At 41.1% G+C, this 20,290-nt stretch overlaps 1 protein-coding gene and 1 pseudogene across 3 annotated transcripts in view; both read left to right on the top strand.

The window, feature by feature from the left end:
• The window catches only part of ZNF41 (zinc finger protein 41), a 44,039-nt gene extending 34,825 nt beyond the window's left edge, over nucleotides 1-9,214 (top strand). For all 3 annotated transcript variants that reach the window (XM_039216790.1, XM_039216791.1, XM_039216792.1), the window contains exon 5: nucleotides 6,863-9,214. In XM_039216790.1, coding sequence (XP_039072721.1) covers nucleotides 6,863-8,895 — 2,033 coding nt within the window. In that variant the 3' untranslated portion in view covers nucleotides 8,896-9,214. The remainder of the gene's footprint in view (nucleotides 1-6,862) is intronic.
• On the top strand, nucleotides 9,011-9,472 carry LOC120219868 (annotated as a pseudogene).
• Nucleotides 9,473-20,290: the final 10,818 nt, after the last annotated feature.

The raw sequence follows: 20,290 nt of genomic DNA, 5'->3' as shown, positions 1-20,290 counted from the left end.
AAAAAATGACATCAAGCCCTTTGTTGGCACTCCTTCCCACTACTTCTGGCCCTGAAAAATACTGATCGCTTTTCTGTCCTTATAAGGTTTGCCTTTTCCAGAATGTCATATATATGGAATCATATAGCATGAAGCTTTTTAAGCCTGGCTTCTTTCCCTTAGCATAATGCATTAAAAACTCATTCATCCTATTGTATGTTTCCATTGTTTGTTATTTCTTATCGCTGAGTTGTATTCACTGTATAAATGTACCACAGTTCGTTTATCTACTACCTGAAGGCCATTTGGATGGGTTCCAGTTTGGGTGATTCTGAATAAAAGTGCTGTAAGTCTATTTACTGATTTTTGTGTGATGAGATTTCAGTTCTCTAGGGTAAATACCTAGGAGTGGGATTGCGGGGCTGTACAGTAAGCAGCATATGTTTAATTTTATGAGAAACTGCCAAACCAAGTTTTAAAGCAGACGTAAAATTCTACATCCTAGCCAGCTATTTATGATCATTCCAGTTGGCCTACATCTTCACCTGCATTTGGAATTGTCCATTTAAATTTTTTTAGCCCATTTTAGGGGCGCCTGGGTGGCTCAGTTGGTTAAGCATCCAACTTCAGCTCAGGTCATGATCTCGTGGTTCATGGGTTCGGGCCCCACATTGGGCTCTGTGCTGACAGCTAGCTCAGAGCCTGGAGCCTGCTTCTGATTCTGTCTCCCTCTCTCTCTGACCCTCCCCTACTCATGCTGCCTCTCTCTCTCTCTCTCTCTCAGAAATAAATAAAACATTAAAAACTTTTTTTTAATAAAATTCTTTTAGCCATTTTAGTAGGTGGGTAGTGGTGGTTTTAATTAGCATGTTCATAATGTCTAATAGTTAATGTCCATATATCTTCTTTGATGGAGTATTTGTACAAATATTTTACTCAGTTTTCTATAGGGAACTTTGTGTTCTTATTGAGTTTTGAAAGTTCTTTATATATTCTGAACACACTTTATTAGATATGTGTTTTGCAAATTTTCCTTTTCATTTTCTTATCACTGTCTTTCATGAGACATTTTATTTATTTATTTATGTATTGTTTTTTTAAGTTTCCATTAAAAATTTTTTAATGTTTATTTTTGAGAGAGAGATAGAGCATGAGTGGGGAATGGATAGAGAAAAGAGGGAGACACAGAATCTGAAGCAGGCTCCAGGTTCCAAGCTGTCAGCACAGAGCCCAACGCAGGGCTCGAATTCACAAACTGTGAGATCATGACCTGAGAAGTCGAATGCTTAACTGAATGAGCCACCCAGGCGCCCCTCATGAGGCCTTTTAAATTTTGACAGAGTCTAACTTACCTTTTTTCTTCTTTTATGGATTGTGCTTTGGGGGTTGTATTTATGAAATCTTTACCTAATCCAAGGTCATGAAAAATTTAGATTTTACATTTAGTTCTGTGATCTGTTTTATGTTAATTTTTATGTGATTCAAGTATGGATCAAGGTTCACTTTTTTACATATGGCCATCCAAATATTCCAGCATCATTCATTTAAAAAAAAAAATGATCCTGGGGCACCTGGGTGGCTCAGTCAGTAGAATGTCCGACTTTGGCTCAGGTCATGGTCTCTCAGTTCATGAGTTTGAGGCTCATGTCAGGCTCCTTGCTGTCAGCATAGAGCCTGCTTCAGAATCTCTGTCCCCCTCTCTCTGCCCCTCTCCCACTTGTGCTCTCTCCTGTTCTCTCTCTCTCTCTCAAAAATAAATAAACATTAAAAAAAAAAAAAACACGAAATAAATAAAAAAAAAAAAAAGAAAGAAAAGAAAAAAGAAAGGGGCGCCTGGGTGGCTTAGTCGGTTAAGCGTCCGACTTTCACTTAGGTCATGCTCTCGCGGTTCGTGGGTTCGAGCCCCACGTCGGGCTCTGTGCTGACTGCCGGCTCAGAGCCTGGAGCCTGTTTCAGTCTGTGACTCCCTCTCTCTCTGACCCTCCCTTGCTCACGGTGTCTCTCTCTCTCTCTTCTATAAATAAATAAAAACATTAAAAAAAAAAAAACCCACGATCCTTTCTCAACTGATTTGCCTTTGCACCCTTATTGAAAATCAGTTGCCATATGTGTGTGGATCTCTTTCTGGACTCTTTATGCTAGTCCATTGATCTCTTCATTTATCTTTATACTATTCCCACACTGTCTTGATTAGCATGTAATAAAATTGAAATCATGCAGTGTTAGCTCTCCAACCTTGTTCTTCTCTTTCAAGTTTTTTTTGGCTATCCTGAGTACTGTGTACATCCATTTGAATTTTAGAATCAGTTTTTCAGTTTCTTACAAAAGTGAATTTTGATTGGGATTGCGTTGATTCTGTAGCTCAATTTGGAGAAAATTGACATCTTAACATTATTGAGTCTTCGAAACCATGAATAAATTATATACTTCCATTTCTTTAGACATTCTTTACTTTCTTTTAGTGTTATATTCTACCTTTCAGAATAGAGGTTTTGTGCATCTTTTGTCAAATTTATCCCTAAGTATACCACATTTTTAATGTTTATTTATTTTTGAGAGAGACAGACAGACGGAGTACAACTGTGGGAGGGGCAGAGAAGGAGACACAGAATCGAAGCAGGCTCCAGGCTCTGAGCTGTCAGCACAGAGCCTGAACTCACGGACAGTGAGATCATGACCTGAGCCGAAGTCAGACGCTTAACCGACTGAGCCACCCAGGTGCCCCCTAAGTATACCACATTTTGTGCTATTTCTCCCCAGCTTTATTGAGATATAACTGACACATAACATTGTGTAAGCTTAAAGTATACAATATATTGATTTAATACCTTTGTATATTGCAAAATAATTAACACCATGGCATTAACTAATACCTCCATCCTGTCACATAGTAATCAATTCTTTTTTGTGGTGAAAACATTTAAGACCTACTCTCTTAGCAAAGTTCAAGCATATGATACAGTAGCATTAGCCCAAATCACCTTGCTGTATCTTAGATCCCCAGAACTTGTTCATTGTAGAACCGGAAGTTTGTACCCTTTGACCAATACCCCCAACCCCAGGTAACCACCACTCTACTCTACTCTGAATTTGACATTTTTAGATTCCACATACAAGTGATAATACCATACAGTATTTGTCTTTCTCTGACATTTCATCTAACATAATACCCTTAAGATTCAGCCAAGTTATAACAAATGGTACAATATTTTTCTCATGGCTGAATAATATTCCAGTGTGTGTGTGTGTGTGTGTGTATCTATATATATATATCTATCACATCTTCTTTCTCCATTCAGCATTGACTGACAGCTTATGTCCGTATCTAGTTATTGTGAATAATGCTGCAATGAATACGAGAGTGCAGATACCTCTACGAGATCCTCATTTCCATTCTTTTGGATATATACCCAGAAGTGGGATCGCTAAAGCATGTGGTAGTTCCTCTTTTAATTTTTCAAGGAACCTCTACACTATTTTCCATAGTGGCTGTACCAATTTGCATTGCTACCAACAATGCACGTGGATTCTCCTTCCTTCACACCCTCACCAGCGCCTCTTACCTCTCATCTTCTTGATGTAGCCATTCTAACAGGTGTGAGGTGGTATCTCACTGTGGTTTTGACTTGCATTTCCCTGATGATTCGTGACATTGAGCACCTTTTCATGTACCTGTAGGCCATTTGGATGTCTTGTTTGTGTTTTTGTTTTTGTTTTAAATGCTTATTTATTTATTTATTTTTTGAGAGAGAAACAGAGAGTGTGAGTGAGGGAGGGGCAGAGAGAGAAAAAGAGAGGGAGAGAGGGAATCCCAAGCAGGCTCCTTGCTGACAGCGTGGAGCCTGATGTGGGGCTCGATCTCACAAACTGTGAGATCATGACCTGAGCCAAAATTAAGGGTCTGATACTTAACCTACTGAGCCACCCAGGCGCCCTGTTTGGATGTCTTCTTTGGAAAAGTGTTTGGTTCTTCTACCTATTTTTTAATTGGTTTGTTTATTTTTTGCTATTGAGTTGTATGAGTTCTTTATATTAACTCATCAGATACATGACTTGCAACTATGTGTTCCCATTACATAGGTTGTTTTTTCATTTTGCTGATTGTTTTTCTTTACCGTGCATTTAAACATTTTTATTTATGTCTAACATATTTGTTAGCATCCTGTGAATCAGACTCTTTATTCTCTGCTCTGTCTATTCAGATGATACATTTTCACCTGGTGATCAGATTTCGGTGTCCCATGAAATGGCTCAGTTAGTTACTCTAGCATATGTGGCTCTTTCCTTCTTCTCACCTTTCTTTCCACAGGAACTCAGAAAGAAAGCACAGATTTTTAGACTATGGGGTGACTGAGGCTTTCACCTCTCTGTTTTTAGAAAGTTCCCGGAACTAAGTGCCTGTTTCTTATTGTACAACTCAGGAGCTGATCAGGAGAGAGAAGCTACATGCTGATTTGAACAGAGAAAGTATAACGTAAAGAATTATTAGCTACGGTGAGAGTGAAGTGACAAGAGATTAGCTAGTAAAAGTAAGGAGAAATCTAAAGAATAAAGGAAGAGCAGGTAAAAGGAACAGCCTGCACCTCTCGGGCTCTGATGGGACACCCACGGAAGGACCTCCCTTGCTTCCCAGGGATGAATCCAGAGGTTGTTGGGGGGACATATGCCGTGCCGTACTAGTGGAACTCTCTGGAAATCTGCCTTCTGGGGTTCCAGAGAAAGCTAGTCGTGGGGAAGCTTCTCGGTGGAGGCAGTCCCCTACAGATCATCTGAGAGGGGTGCAAGGGTAAACTGCTGAGGGCTGCGTTATACCGCAGGAGCCTGGAGCTGGAGAAGGGTGGTGGGTGCCAGAAAAGTCATCACCAGCAGGAGCTGAGGTCTAGAGAAGCCACCCACACCGCAAGACCAGGGTGCCCGGGAAGCGGCACGTGCATCGACAGCGTGATGTTGGTGAAGCCACAGGTGGGTGCGGGAGGCCTGGTGTGGGACAAGCTGACCTTGGTGGAGGGGCCCGCGGAAGCACAACCCCTTCCTCCCACAGTGTTTCTCCATCGTCCGGTGCTGCACAGGCTCAACATCATCGCTCGCAAAGGCTCAACATCATCGCTCAAAGTTGGCGAAGGAAAAAAGCATATCTAAAGAGACTCACAGCCAATTTTGTAGAGCGCAAAGAGGAGTGAATTCAGAGTTGAGAGGCAATAGGTTGGCACCTGGCACATTTATTCTTCGGTTCCCTGAAGCAAAGCCTGGAAAATATTTGGCAAATTTCCATTTATTGAATTTGGGGAGATAGGCAGCGGAAGCTATCTAGCTGTCTTTCGGCAGGACTTTTCAGGGGTCTGCTCAAAGGAACTCAAAGGACCATACCTTATGCTTGGAAAGGGGAGAAATGTTAACAAGTTCAGGCTTTCTGTTAGAGCAGAAAACTGGGCCAAATTAAGTATCAATATGAGTGGTACCCTGTCTGCTTTCTACACTCACAGCAGCTAGGACCTCCCTAGAAGTGTACCGGAATTAGAGCCAATATCAAGGACGAGGCATTTTGAATATGCAGAGAAGCCAAACCACAAGCACGGTCTAAATTCTCTTATATAAGAATTCGGAGGTGAACGGATGCATTCACCAGGTCAACTCTACCCCTGATGGGTCATGCAGGGGCCATGTGCCAAGTCTTTGCTCTGCCATCCCCTAGGGCACCGTTGTCAGTTGCGTGGTTAATGCTGGGTCACTACTGAGTCCAGTGGGAAGGGGAAGGGGGGAGAGAGGAGTTTTCCCCACTGGCTTCAGGCCCGGCCTGGAAGCTATATCTACCACGTCTGCTCCTGCTTCACTGGTGAGGACAGAGCGAGGCTGGTCAACGTAATGCCCAGCTGCAGTCTGTTGACATGAAAGAAGAGGCAAGTGCAATTAGTTGTGGGCGGATGGCTTGTGGTTTCTGCCACAGGTGGCTTTCCCTCTCCTATCTGACACTTGTTGAAAGCATATATCCCTGGGACCACGGAGAACTTGCAGCTGGCTATAGAGTTGGTGCACAGATATCTATCTACTCTTTGGATGGTGGATGTTGTAACACTGTTTCGTATAGATGTAGAGGAATGGCTCTCTGAGGCACATAAATGGTGATCAGTGCTCGTATGGTTCAGAGGAAAAGCAAGACAAAGGAGAGAGATTAGAAAAGTTTAGAGCAAGGGCGCCTGGGAGGCTCAGTCGGTTAAGCGTCTAACTCTTGATTTCAGCCCAGGTTGTGATCTCACGGTTCATGAGATCGAGCCCCGGCATCAGGCTTGCAGAGCCTACTTAGGATTCTCTCTCTCTCTGCCTCTCCCCTGCTTGCGTGTACACTCTGGCTCTCTCACTCTCAAAACAAATAAACTTTTAAAAAAAGAGAAAGGTTTAGAGCTAATAAGTAATAAAGACATATAATCTGAACTATTTCTTCCATGCGAGGATTCCCCTTAACAGACTTAGGTTTCTTCTTCTCGTTAGACTCATTATCCAGACTTCCTACGCAGTGGGTATGAATTCCCAGGGTTCACATCCCATCTCCCTCACTTAAGTAGCGATTTGATTTTCACCAAGTTACATAACTTCTCGGTCCTGTTTTCTCATCGGATTGGTAATGATAGCTACCCCTTAGGGGTTAATGAGGACTGAATGAACTATTTATGCATAAAGCACTTGGGACAGTGCCTGGTGCATCATCAATGGTATTAAATTATTTTGTATATAGTAAGTGCTTTAGGGGAATTTTTATTACTACATTATTACTATTTTCATATGGACCCTTCCATTTCTGTGTCCATCTTGTCTAAACTACATGTACCCCTACCCTCTGCTAATTGTCCTTTTGAGTCATTTTTACTTCTTTTTTTTTTCTTTTTAGATGAGGATATTGGGAAGATACAACAACAGAGAATTCCTGGGAAAGTTTCATTCCAATGTGAGAAATTTGGTCAATCTATAATAAAAGATCCATTGCGTTCCATTTTAGAAGAGCTGTGGCAAAATAATAACGAGCTAGAGAGATATCCAGAAAGCCAAAATAACCCTTTAAGCCATGTGAAAGTGCTGATTAAGGAGAGGGGCTATGAATGTAAAAATATTGAAAAGATAATTCATGTGAGTTCCAAGCTGGTTCCTTCAATTAAAAGACTCCATAACTATGATACATTTGGAAAGAGTTTGAAGCATACTCTGAACTTGCATAATCATAATAAAAGCAATTCAACAAAGCACCTTGATAACATTTTTGGAAACGATAACAATCTTGCCCATAGCTCTTCTTCTACTGAGAATGCTACCACAGGAGCAAATGCCTGTGAAGTTAATCAGTGTGAAAACCATCTTGGCGACAAACAAGTTCTCATCCACCGTCAGAAAATTCAGGCCGGGGAGCAACATTATGTTTGTACTGAGTGTGTAAAGAGCTTCCCCCAGAAGTCACATCTCTTTGAGCATCAGAGGATTCATGCTGAGGGAAAAGCCCATGAATGCAATAAAAGTGAGAAAGCCCTCACTCAGAAGCCACAGATTAATGGACCTCAAAGTGTTTATACAGGAGATAAACCCTATATATGTCCTCAGTGCGGGAAGGCCTTTACTCTCAAGTCAAACCTCATTACACATCAGAAAATTCATACGGGGCAGAAACCATATAAGTGCAGTGAGTGTGGAAAAGCCTTTTTCCACAGATCATATCTCTTTAGACATATGAGAATTCATACAGGAGAAAAACCCTATGAATGTAGCGAATGTGGAAGAGGCTTCTCCCAGAATTCAGACCTTAATATACATCAGAAGACCCATACTGGAGAGAAACACTATGCGTGCAGTGAATGTGGGAAAGCCTTTACGAGAAAGTCGGCACTCAGAATGCATCAGAGGATCCACACGGGAGAGAAACCTTATGTATGCACTGAATGTGGTAAGGCTTTCATCCAGAAATCACATTTCAATACGCATCAGAGAATCCATACCGGCGAAAAGCCTTACGAGTGCAGTGAGTGTGGAAAATCATTCACTAAGAAGTCCCAGCTCCACGTGCATCAAAGAATTCACACAGGAGAAAAACCCTATATATGTACAGAATGTGGAAAGGTCTTTACTCATAGGACAAACCTCACTACGCATCAGAAAACTCACACCGGAGAGAAACCCTATATGTGTGCTGAATGCGGAAAGGCTTTCAGTGACCAGTCAAATCTCATTAAACACCAGAAAACCCACACCGGAGAGAAACCCTATAAGTGCAATGGCTGCGGAAAAGCCTTTATATGGAAGTCACGCCTCAAGATACATCAGAAGTCTCATATTGGAGAGAGACACTATGAATGCAATGAATGTGGGAAAGCCTTTATCCAGAAATCAACACTAAGTGTGCATCAGAGAATCCACACAGGAGAGAAACCTTACGTTTGTCCTGAATGTGGGAAGGCCTTCATCCAGAAATCACACTTCATTGCACATCATAGAATTCATACTGGAGAGAAGCCTTATGAATGCAGTGACTGTGGGAAATGCTTTACTAAGAAGTCACAACTCCGTGTGCATCAGAAGATTCACACAGGGGAGAAACCCAACGTATGTGCTGAATGTGGGAAGGCCTTCACCGACAGGTCAAATCTTATAACACACCAGAAGATCCACACCCGAGAGAAACCCTATAAGTGCAGCGACTGCGGGAAGACCTTTACCTGGAAGTCCCGCCTCACCATCCATCAGAAATCTCACACTGGAGAAAGACACTACGAATGCAGTAAATGCGGGAAAGCCTTCATCCAGAAAGCAACCTTAAGCATGCATCAGATCATTCATACAGGAAAGAAACCCTATGCTTGTACAGAATGTCAGAAGGCCTTCACTGACAGATCAAATCTCATTAAACACCAGAAAACTCACAGTGGAGAAAAGTTATAAAGGCACCGACTTAAAACGCCTTTGGCTGGAACTCACAACCGGGTACGCATCAGACGTCTCGTAGACGGGAAGAGGAGTGCCTGGTGCTGCCGTCATCGTGCAGGGGAAAGTGACTATGACAGGCCACAGCTTCAGTGAACAGAAGGCCAGCAGAGCCAAGTATCCTTCGGTCAACCGGAAATGCAAGTACCTGCATCACCACAATCTGACACGCAATTATATGCATAGGGAGACACTTTGATAAAGCATTTGAGCCATAGTCCTATTTGGGTTCATGATTCATACACAGACCTACCAGCTCCTACAAATGGTACAGAGACCCCAGGAGATGAGTTGGAACCTCCTATGTGTCACTTTTTGGATGAAGGACTTGATAAATTCAGCACGGATTAGTTCTTCATCCCCCGGGAGGTAAAAGTACTCGATATTGGCCACTTCTTTTCCAGATTTCTAGGGTGGAGAGAAGAGTTTTCATTGTCCAAGCACCTGCAGAGCACCACGGTCAAGGCAAAAAACCTATTTGGGAATGCAGGTCTGTGAGTAGAAGCCACACATTTTTGTGATCGTTGACATTTAAGAGACCAAAAAGATTGCCATGAAGAACTGTTCTGTCTCTTCCCTTCACCATAGTAGAGTTTTTTAAATATAATATTTAAAAATTTTTTGATGTTTATTTATTTGTGTGTGAGAGAGAGACAGTATGACTGGGAGAGAGACACAGAGAGAGAGAGAGAGAGAGAGAGAGAGACAGAAACCGAAGCAGGCTCCAGGCCCCGAGATGTCAACACAGAGCCCAACACCGGGCTCGAACCCATGAACTGTGAGACCATGACCTGAGCTGAAGTTGGACACCCAACCAACTGAGCAACCCAGGTGCCCCTAAAATATGATATTTTTAAAAAATGAAATAGAATTTTTAAACAGAAAGTCTTACTTTAGGTTTAAAATGGCTTTATGCATTGGCAACTTAGACATGGCTCTAGCTGATGTTACAGAAATATAGTTGTTAAGCCTTATAGACAGCTGAAGGTGGCAGTTGTTCCCTCTTTAATTCCATGCTGTGGCTATTCGCATCCAAAAAAAGGTATGCATACTTTCTAACCTGTATCCCCAAGGCTATCATCCATGGAAGCTGGCAGACCACAGGCTTCTTATCCCTTTAGTTACTGACCCTACAACGATGGAACTGAGCCACAACACACTGGACTTCCAGTCTCATCCATTGAAGTGTCTGCTTTCTTTGGGATTCCTGTTTGGAAAGGAGTGGTTGATAAATTGGGTTTCAATACATGAAACTTTGATGTGATTTTTCTTTCAACTGGGTTAAGATACATTCGCTTTCTACACACACGTTAAGAACAGTTTTGGGTAGACTGCTATGGGATAAACTCATGTTGCACTGTATTTGGTTAGTCTAAGATACGATTATAGTTGAATGACTTGAAGACTTCTCTAGAAAGAGCACTGCTTTTTTTTAGGCACTGATATATAGACACTTTCTCATTTTGCCTTAAATGTTTTTTTTTTTATGACACTGATAAGAAAAGGGACTTTCTTTCTAGTGTGCAATTTTATTTTTTTAAACCTTTTTAGTAAAGTACAATCTATACAGAAAATGCAGATATCATAAGCAAACAACTCAGTGATCTTTCACAAACTGAACAGACTCAGATCCAGAAAGAGAACGTGCCTAGTTCTCCGGAAGCATTCCCTGTCCTGCCCTTCCAGGCCTTGCCCCCCAGCCCCCAAGGTAAACACTATCCTGACTCAGAACAGCATAGATAGCTTTGTCTGCTTGGTATTTTATGTAAATTGAGTCAAACAATTATATTTCATATTTTAGTAATACACTATTTAGTGTCTGTCTTCTTAAATTCACATTGTAAATGTGAGGTTCATTCATTTCGCTGAATGTAGTTGTAGATATTTCATTCTCGTTGTCATGTTATATTCCACTGTGTGAATATACTACAATATATTTATTCCACTGTTGATGGACATTTGGGTTGTCTGCAGCTTGAGGCTATTAGGAATAGTGATGCTATAAATATTTTAGTGCCTATCTATTAGAACATATTTATGAATTTCTGTTAGGTGTATTTATCTAGGATTTGAACTGCCAAGGCATACGGTATCCATATGCTCGGCTTTAGTTTATAAAACTAGTTTTCAAAAGTGGTTGTACCAATATACACTCCCATCAGCACAGTATATGAGTTCTACTTATGCTCCACGTTCTTACCAACACTAGGTATTTTCCCTCTTTTTCAGTTTAGTCCATATATATATGGGCGCTCTCTCTCTCTCTCTCTCTTTATATATATATGTATGCATATATATACATATATATATGCACTGTATTTGGTGTATCACATGACCTACAGACTCACAGTGTTATCAAACTTCCAGCAAGCTTTCTTCCCCCCAAATTGATAAATGAATCCTCAAACTATAGAGAGAAGTAGAAAGGACCAAGAATGAAAAGGAATCTACCAAACAATAAAGTAGAAGGATACATACATATATATATATGTGTGTGTATATATGTGTGTGTGTGTGTGTGTATATATATATATATATATATCCATTATGGTTGGTATATAGTGATATCTCAGTGTGATTTTACTTTTTATTTCTTGTCTTCCAAAACCATCATAGTATCTCTTCAAGACACTTAACTGAGATCTGAGATCTGAGACCAAGTCATAGTCCTCATGTGGCTGCACCATTTATATTTCACCAACAATAGTAAGCAACTAGTAACCTTAAATCTTCCCACACAAAAACACCTAAAGCCAGATGGCTTAACTGGTTAATTGCATTAAACACTTATAGGAGAAATTATATCGACATTCCACAAAATCTTCAAAAAGAGGAAGAAAGAACACTCCCCAAGTCTATGAGAACAGGATTATCCTGACACTTAAGCCATACCAACACATAACAACAATCACAAAAACTACAGACCAATATTCTTCATGAATATAGATGTAAAAATCTTCAGCAAAATATTAGCAAACTGAATCTAGCAACGTATAAAAAAATTACATATCATCACCGAGTGAGGTCTGTTCTATAACACAAAGTTGCTTCAACATTCAAAAATCAGTCGGTGTAATCTATCATATTAGTGCAAGCTGAAGAAGAAAAATCACATGACCTACAGACTCATAGTGTTATCAAACTTCCAGCAAGCTTTCTTCCCCGCAAATTGATAAACGAATCCTCAAACTATAGAGAGAAGTAGAAAAGACCAAGAATGAAAAGGAAATCTACCAAACAACAAAGTGGAAGGACACTCACCTACCAATTTCAGAACTATTCTAAAGCTACCACATTTATAATAGTTGTGGCTTGGCACTGGTGTGGGGATGGACACACGGATCAACAGAGCAGAAAACAGTGCAGCAATAAGCCCTCACACTATGGCAAACGTGTTTTTCCCCCACAAAAGTGTGAAGGCAACTCAATGGGGAAAGAAAAGCCTTTCAACATTTGGTGCAGGGATAATTGGGTATCCACATGCAAAAAGATAAATTTAAATCTTGCTTCACGCCATTCTAACAGTTAACTCCAAATGGATCACAGACATAAGTATAAAAGCTACAACTATAAAAGTTTTAGTAGAAAACAGGAGAAACTCTCCATGACCTTGCCTAATTTAGGCAAGAAATTCTTAGATAAGACCCCAAGAACATGATCCATAAGGAAAAAAGTAATAAACTGGACTTCCATCAAACCAAAAACCAAAAAGGTTTGTGCTTCAAAAGACACCATTAAGAAAACAAAAAGACAAAACACAGACTGGGAGAAAACATTTGTAAGTCCTGTATTTGATAAAGGACTTCTATCCAGAATATATAAAGAACTCTTACAACTCAACAAAAAGACAAACAACCCATTTTTTAAATGGGCAAAAGACTTGAAGAGACATTTCGCCAAAGAGAATATAGTGCAAGTAAGCACATAAACAGATGCCCAACATCATTAGTCATTAGGGAAATCCTAATGAAAACCACAATGAAATATCACTTTCCATGCACTAAAATGGCTATAATAAAAAAAAAGAAAAGATCATCATAACAAATGTTGGCAAAGATCCAGAGAATTAGGAACCCTCATACATTTCTGGCATAAATGCATTAAAGTGGTATAGCCACTTTGGAAAAGGGGCAATTTCCTTAAAAGTCGATCATAAATTTCCCATGGGACCCAGCGATGTCTCTCCTAGTACCCACCCAAAAGATATGTAACCTGTGCTCATACAACACTTGCACTTATGGATCATAGCGTAATTTATACAAGGCAAAAAAAGTGGAGACAGTCCAAATGGCCGTCAACTGGCAAATGGATACACCAAGACACAAAAGATCAAGTAGTGTATTTCTATATTGTATTTACATGAAATGTCCAGAAAAATCTAGAGATCTGTAGAGTAGTGATTGTCTGGGGGTGAAACTGGGAATGGTCATGACCTGTAAATTAGCACAAGGACTTTTACTGGGGTCATATAAATGTTCTAGAACGTGACTGTGGTCATGTCATGGTTGCACAACTAGGTAAATTTAAGAAACGTCATTGAGGTGACCCTTAATTCCATTCCTATTTAAACATCCAGATCCCTGCCATAACATCTGTGGCCGCCTATAGCTAGAATGAACTTGTCTTGGAGCCTGTTGTACGTTTAAGAATAAACTTTTGTTTAAAAAAAAGTCATTGACCTGGACAATTTAAATACGGAATGTAAATTATAACTCAATAAAGTTGTTTCTTTTTTCAGAGTTGTTTTGCCTATTCTGGGTCCTTGACATTTCCATATGAATTGTAGAATAAGCTTGTCCATTTCAACAGCCACAAAAAAAGCAGCTGTGGTTTTTACTGGGATGACTTTGAATTTATAGATCAATTTGGGGATAATTGAAATCTCAACAGTATTGTTTTCTGACTCATAAATAAGGTCTATCTCTCCATTGCTTTAAGTATTCCTTCATGTCATTACATTTTATTGCATTTGCAGTGTATACATGTCTTTCACATCTTATGACAAACTATTCCCTAAGTATTTCATATTTTTGAAATTTAAGTTTCTTTCTTGGGCACCTGGGTGGCTTAGTTGATTAAGCATCCAACTTCAGCTCAACTCTAAGCTGCACATCGGGCTCTGTGCTGACAGCTCGGAGCCTGGAGCCTGCTTCGGATTCTGTGTCTCCCTCTCTCTGTCCCTCGCCTGCTTGTGCTCTCTCTCTCTCTCAAAAATACATAAACTTAAAAAAAAATAGGGGCACCTGGGTGGCTCAGTCGGTTAAGCGTCCAACTCCATCTCAGGTCATGATCTCACAGTCCGTGAGTTCAAGCCCCGCATCGGGCTCTGTGCTGACAGCTTGCATCCTGGAGCCTGCTTCGCATTCTGTGTCTCCCTCTCTCTCTGCCCCCCCTTCCCTGCTTGCGCTCTCTCTCTCTCTCTCTCTCTCTGTGTGTGTCTCTCTCTTTCAAAAAATAAAAAATAAAAACATTTAAAAAAAAATAAATAAATTTTTAAAAAGTAAGCTCTATGCCTAACGTGGGGCTTGAACTCAGGACCTGAGATCAAGAGTCTCATGCTCTACTGACTGAGCCAATCAGGCACCCCTTTAATTTAAATTTTTTATTCTTAATTACCAGAATATAGAAAGTCAATTGCTGTTTATGTGTTTTTCTTGTGCAGAAGTTAGAGGACACAGTCCCCACACAAGACTGCCCTCACTTATGACAGCAACTGCAAATTCAAAAGTCTCCAAGACCACCCTCAGTTTCCATAATTCACTAGATGGACTCTTAGAAGTTACTGAAAGCTGTTACACTCACAGTTACATTTATTACAGCTGGAGGACAGAGATGGAAATCAGTCAAGGGAAGAAGCGAATAGAACAGAGTCCAGGAAAATAAGCTTCCAGTTGGAAAGAAGAGCTTCTAGTTGTCCTCTCCCCATGGAATCAAGACATTACTCTCCTGGCATTGATATGTGACAATGGCGTGGAGTACCGCCAACCAGGGAAACTCACTCAGGCCTTGGTGCCCACAGCCTTCAATGGGGCTCTAGCATGTAGGCATGGATGACTGCTCATATGGCTGATTCCAGTTTCCAGCCCTCAGAAGGCCAAGCTTCACAAAGCAAAGCCCCCACACTTCATTATGTTGTTCATATGGCTCTGAGCCCTCACCGTAAATCACGTAGTTATGATCTGAAAAGCACAAAGCCCCCACGTAAACAAAGACATTCCTATCAGGCATGACATGCCAAAGACCTAGAGATTATTTCCCAGAGGCTGAAGGCAAAGGCCAGACGTCTCTTTGAATAAGGTTAAATTATTTACTATACAGGCCACCCCCTGACCTTTGGCCAAGGCTCTTTCACAGCAAAATATATTTGGGCATCTATGTTTAACTAATTTATGTGACATCGACAACAGTAAAAAATCCATCCTACAAGGCCATTATATACATTTCATGTTTTTATGCTTATTTGATTACTCTGCCCCTTTGATCCATCTCTATTTGTACCTTATTATTAAAAACATATTGGGGCGCCTGGGTGGCTCAGTCGGTTAAGCGTCCAACTTCAGCTCGGGTCATGATCTCACGGTTCATGAGTCCCAGCCCCACGTCAGGCTCTGTGCTGACATCTTGAAAACCTGAAGCCTGCTTCAGATTCTGTGTCTCCCTCTCTCTCTGCCCCTCTTCCACTCACACTCTGTCTATCTGTCTCTCTCTCTCAAAAATAAATAAACATTTTTTAAAAAAAGAACTTTTTGGGGCGCCTAGGCGGTTAGTCAGTTAAGTGTCCAACTTCAGCTCAGGTCATGATCTTGCAGTTCGTGGCCTGGACCCTGCGAATAGGCAGGTGTTTAAAAAATAAGGCAATTTGTCATCAAAAGTCATAAACGAGTTATACAATCAGGTGGGTGTTTAAGAATATAGATTTTTTTTTAAAAGGCAAGCAACAATGGAGTATGTATTATGAGGGCTATCAATAAAGAGATTTTTGGGGCGCCTGGGTGGCTCAGTCAGTTGAGCATCTGACTTCAGCTCAGGTCATGATCTCACAGTTCTTGGGTTCAAGCCCTGTGTCCCACTTCAAGGAGCCCACTTCAAGTTCTGTGTCTTCCTCTTTCTCTGCCCCTCCCCCACCCCTGCTCACACTCTCTTTCTCTCAAAAATAAACATTTGGGGCACCTGGGTGGCTTAGTCGGTTAAGCTTCTGACTTTTGCTTAGGTCATGATCTCTCGGTTCGTGGGTTCGAGCCCCGCGTCGGGCTCTGTGCTGACTGCCAGCTCAGAGCCTGGAGCCTGTTTCAGAGTCTGTGACTCCCTCTCTCTCTGACCCTCCCTTGCTCACGCTGTCTCTCTCTCTCCTAGAAATAAATAAAACATAAAAAATTTTTTTAAATAAACGAACATTTAAACAAATTTAAAAATATGAGAAACTTAACAGAAGACCACGGAGGAGGGGAAGGGGGAAAAAGTTACAGAGAGAGAAGGAAGCAAACCATAAGAGACTCTTAAATACTGAGAACAAACTGAGGGTTGATGGGGGTAGGGGAGAGAGGAAAGTGGATGATGGGCATTGAGGAGGGCAGTTGTTGGGATGAGTGCTGGGTGTTTTATGGAAACCAATTTGACCATAACTTATGTTTTAAAAAATTAAAAAATAAAGAGATTTTTAAACAAGTTAAGAATAAGAACTATGCCAGTGAGTGTTTATGAATAAGACTTCTCAGTGGCAGACACCTATGGGTTATACCTGAGGTTTTTTCCCCTCCAGGATGAGACTTGTCAACAGGGGTCATGAATGGAAACATTTTAATGGGTATTTTTTTTTGTTTTTTGTTTTTTTATTTTTTTATTTTTTTCTTAAATAGTTTATTGTCAAGTTGGTTTCCATATAACACCCAGTGCTCATCCCCACAAGTGTCCTCCTCCATGCCCATCTCCCCCCTTCCTGTCTCCCCCACCCCCATCAGCCTTTGGTTTGTTCTCAGCATTCAAGAGTCTCTCATGGTTTGCCTCCCTCCCTCTCCCCCACTATTTTCCCCCTTCTTCTCCCTCATGGTCCTCTGTTAAGTTCCTCCTAATCCTCCTGTACATGCAAACATATGGTATCTGTCCTTCTCTGCCTGACTTATTTCGCTCAGCGAAAATGGAACCCTCAAGTTCCATCCACGTTGCTACACATGGCCAGATTTCATTCTTTCTCATTGCCATATAGTATTCCATCGTATAGATAAACCACATCTTCTTGATCCATTCGTCAGTTGATGGACACTTAGGCTCTTTCTATGTTTTGGCTATTGTGGAGAGTGCTGCTATGAACATTGGGGTACACGTGCCCCTGTGCATCAGCACCCCTGTATCCCTTGGGTAAATTACTAGCAGTGTTATTGCTGGGTCATAGGGGAGTTCTATTGTTAGTTTTGTTTTGTTATGTTTTATTTATTTTTGAGCTAGAGACAGCGTGAGCAGGGGAGGTTCAGAGAGAGAGGGAGACACAGAATCTGAAACAGGCTCCAGGCTCTGAGCTATTCCTCAGCACAGAGCCCGATGCGGGGCTTGAACCCACAAACTGTGAGATCATGACCTGAGCTGAAGTCGGACGCTTAACCGACTGAGCCACCCAGCCCCCTATTGTTAATTTTTTGAGGCACCTCCATACTGTTTTCCAGAGGGGTTGCACCAGTTTACATTCTTAATGGGTATTTTTGAATGGAGTGATTTTCCCCCCAAGAGGATAATGAATGAAGGATTTGCCAATGGGTAAGTATTTATGAAAGGGGAGATTTACCAATGAGCATCATAAACGGAGACATGCCAGTGGGACATTTATGAATAAGCAGATAGATAGCACAAAAGCGGCCACAGTAAGCAAAGTTCTGAGAATGACCCCCAATATTCCAATCACCCTTCCACAAGCTCCTCACCTTGAATGTGGGTGGAACTTGTGACTAGGATGACGTATAATTCCATGGCTGTATTACATTAAGTAGCAAAATGGATCTTGCAAATTAAATTAAGGTTAATCAGTTGGCAGTAACATAGGGAGGTTATCCAGGTGAGCCTAATCTAATTAAGTGCAGGAGGGCTTCAAAAATGCAATTTTCTCCTGCTGGTGGCATAAGAGGTCATCAGAGAAACTGGAAGCATGGAAGCATTTGGCACATCCTAATAGGCTTTGAAGGCGCAGAGGCCCCTGTGGTGAGGCATGCAATTGGCCTCTAAAGGCAGAGACCCACCCCTAGCTAATAGCCAGCAACGAAATGGGAAGCTCAGTACTCCAACTTCAAGAAGCTGAATTCTGCCAATAACCTGAATAAGGTTGGAAATGGATTCTTCCTGCGAGCTTCCAGATAAGAGTCCGGTGTGGTCAACTTTGGTTTTGTGAGACCATTAACTAAGCAGAGAATCCAGCTAAACTCACTTGGGCTTTGTTTTGTTTTATAACATTTTTTTTTTTGAGAGAGAGAGGGGAGGGGCAAGTGAGCGAGAGGGAGAGAGAGAATCCCACAAGGGGCAGAGAGAGAGAGAGAGAGAAGTGGGGGTCACCCAAGGCTCCTGTTTTACCTGATGCAGGGCTCGAACTCACCCGATGTGGGACATGAACTTGCGAACCATGAGATCATGACCTGAGCCGACGTCCAGATGCTTAACGACTGAGCCACCCACCTCACTTAGACTTTGAATCTACATAACTGTGAGATCCTAACTGGATGTTGTTTTCCTGCTAACTTTGTGGTAGTTTGTTACACAGCAATAGGAGATGAATAAAGTATTTGCCAGTTGGGTATTTATGAAAGGGGGGATAGGCCATAAAGAGAGGGGACCTTTCAAGGCAAGTATTTACTAACGGCTTGGGGGATCTGTCATCTGAAATCTTGGCAACAGTGGAGATTTATAAACCTGGGGATTTGTCTACAGTTGGGACTGCATAATGGGGAACTAGCTGTTAGGGGTTGAATTGGGTCCTCCAAAAAACTACATTGAAGCCTTAACCTCCAGTACCTTAGAATGTAACCTTACTTAGAAATAGGAACATTATCGCTTGGCGAAATGGCTGTCCCCAGAAGTCTTTGAAAATGTTGGTATTTGTCAATGCAGGTATTTACACACTAAAAATTAGTGTACGAGCATCATCATCATCGTTGTCATCATCATCATCATCAGAAGAAGAAAAATGTTACAAATGATCATTTTAGGGACGCCTGCATGGCTGAGTCAGTTAAGAATCCAACTCTTGATCTGAGCTCAGGTCCTGATCTCAGGGTTCATAGGCTCAAACCCTGCGTTGGGCTCTCTGCTGACAGTGTGGAGCCTGCTTGGAATTCTCTCTCTCTCCCTCTCTCTCTCTCTCTCTCTGTCCCTCCCATGCTCTCTCCATCTCTCTCTCTGTCCCTCCCCTGCTCGCTCTCGCTCTCTCTCTCAAAATAACAAAATAAACTGTAAAAAATGAACATTTTAATATTTGTAATGTTTTGGGGAAAGATTGTCAAAATCATGAGGTAAAGGTATCAGGGTGCACGAAATGATTACTCTTAATATTATACATTATTTCTAATATTACAAATTATCACTCCTAATAAAACATTATTTGTAGTTATTGTAAATATTACTATGATGTATCAGTACTAAATTATAAATTATATCTACTGTTACTACCTATAATAATAACTAATACAGAGAGGCGACTAGGTGCCTAGCACTGTTTTAAGCATTTTACATATATGACTTCATTTGATATTCACACTGTTCCTGAGTTAGGCATTATTTTTATCCACATTTTACAGATGTAAAAACTGAGGCATAGAAAGATAGTATGATTTCCCAAGGACACACAGAGAGGCAAGGAAAAGGCAGGATTTTTTCCTCAAATTTTTAAGCAGACACTAACATTTTTTCTTTAAAAAAAATTACAAGGCGGGGCATCTGTCTGGGTGGCTCAGTCAGTTAAGCATCCGACTCTTGATTTCGGCTCCGGTCATGATCTCAAAGTCTGTGAAATTGAACCCTGTGTCGGGCTCCATGCTGACAGTGCAGAGCCTGCTTGGGATTCTCTCTCTCCCTCTCTCCTCTCCTCAAAATAAATAAATAAACATTTTTTTAAAAATTACAAGCACTCAAATTTTAAAATACTGACTCAGTTAAAATCTTTTTTAATTTTTATAACATTTTTCTGTTTAAAACGCTGAGGTGTAATTCAAATATAACATTTACCCATTTAACATGACAATTAAATTAATTTTAGTATATTCACAAAGTCACCCAACCATCACGTAGCATTTTAGAATATTTTCATCATTCCAAAAGAGACCCTGGACCCATCGGCGGGCTACTCTCCATTTCCCCCACCTCCTCCCACCCCAGCCAT

The sequence above is a fragment of the Hyaena hyaena genome, unplaced genomic scaffold (assembly GCF_003009895.1).
Source record: "Hyaena hyaena isolate Hyena2069 unplaced genomic scaffold, ASM300989v1 scaffold_658, whole genome shotgun sequence".
Taxonomy (NCBI): Eukaryota; Metazoa; Chordata; class Mammalia; order Carnivora; family Hyaenidae; genus Hyaena; species Hyaena hyaena.
This window is presented reverse-complemented; position numbering and strand designations above follow the sequence as displayed.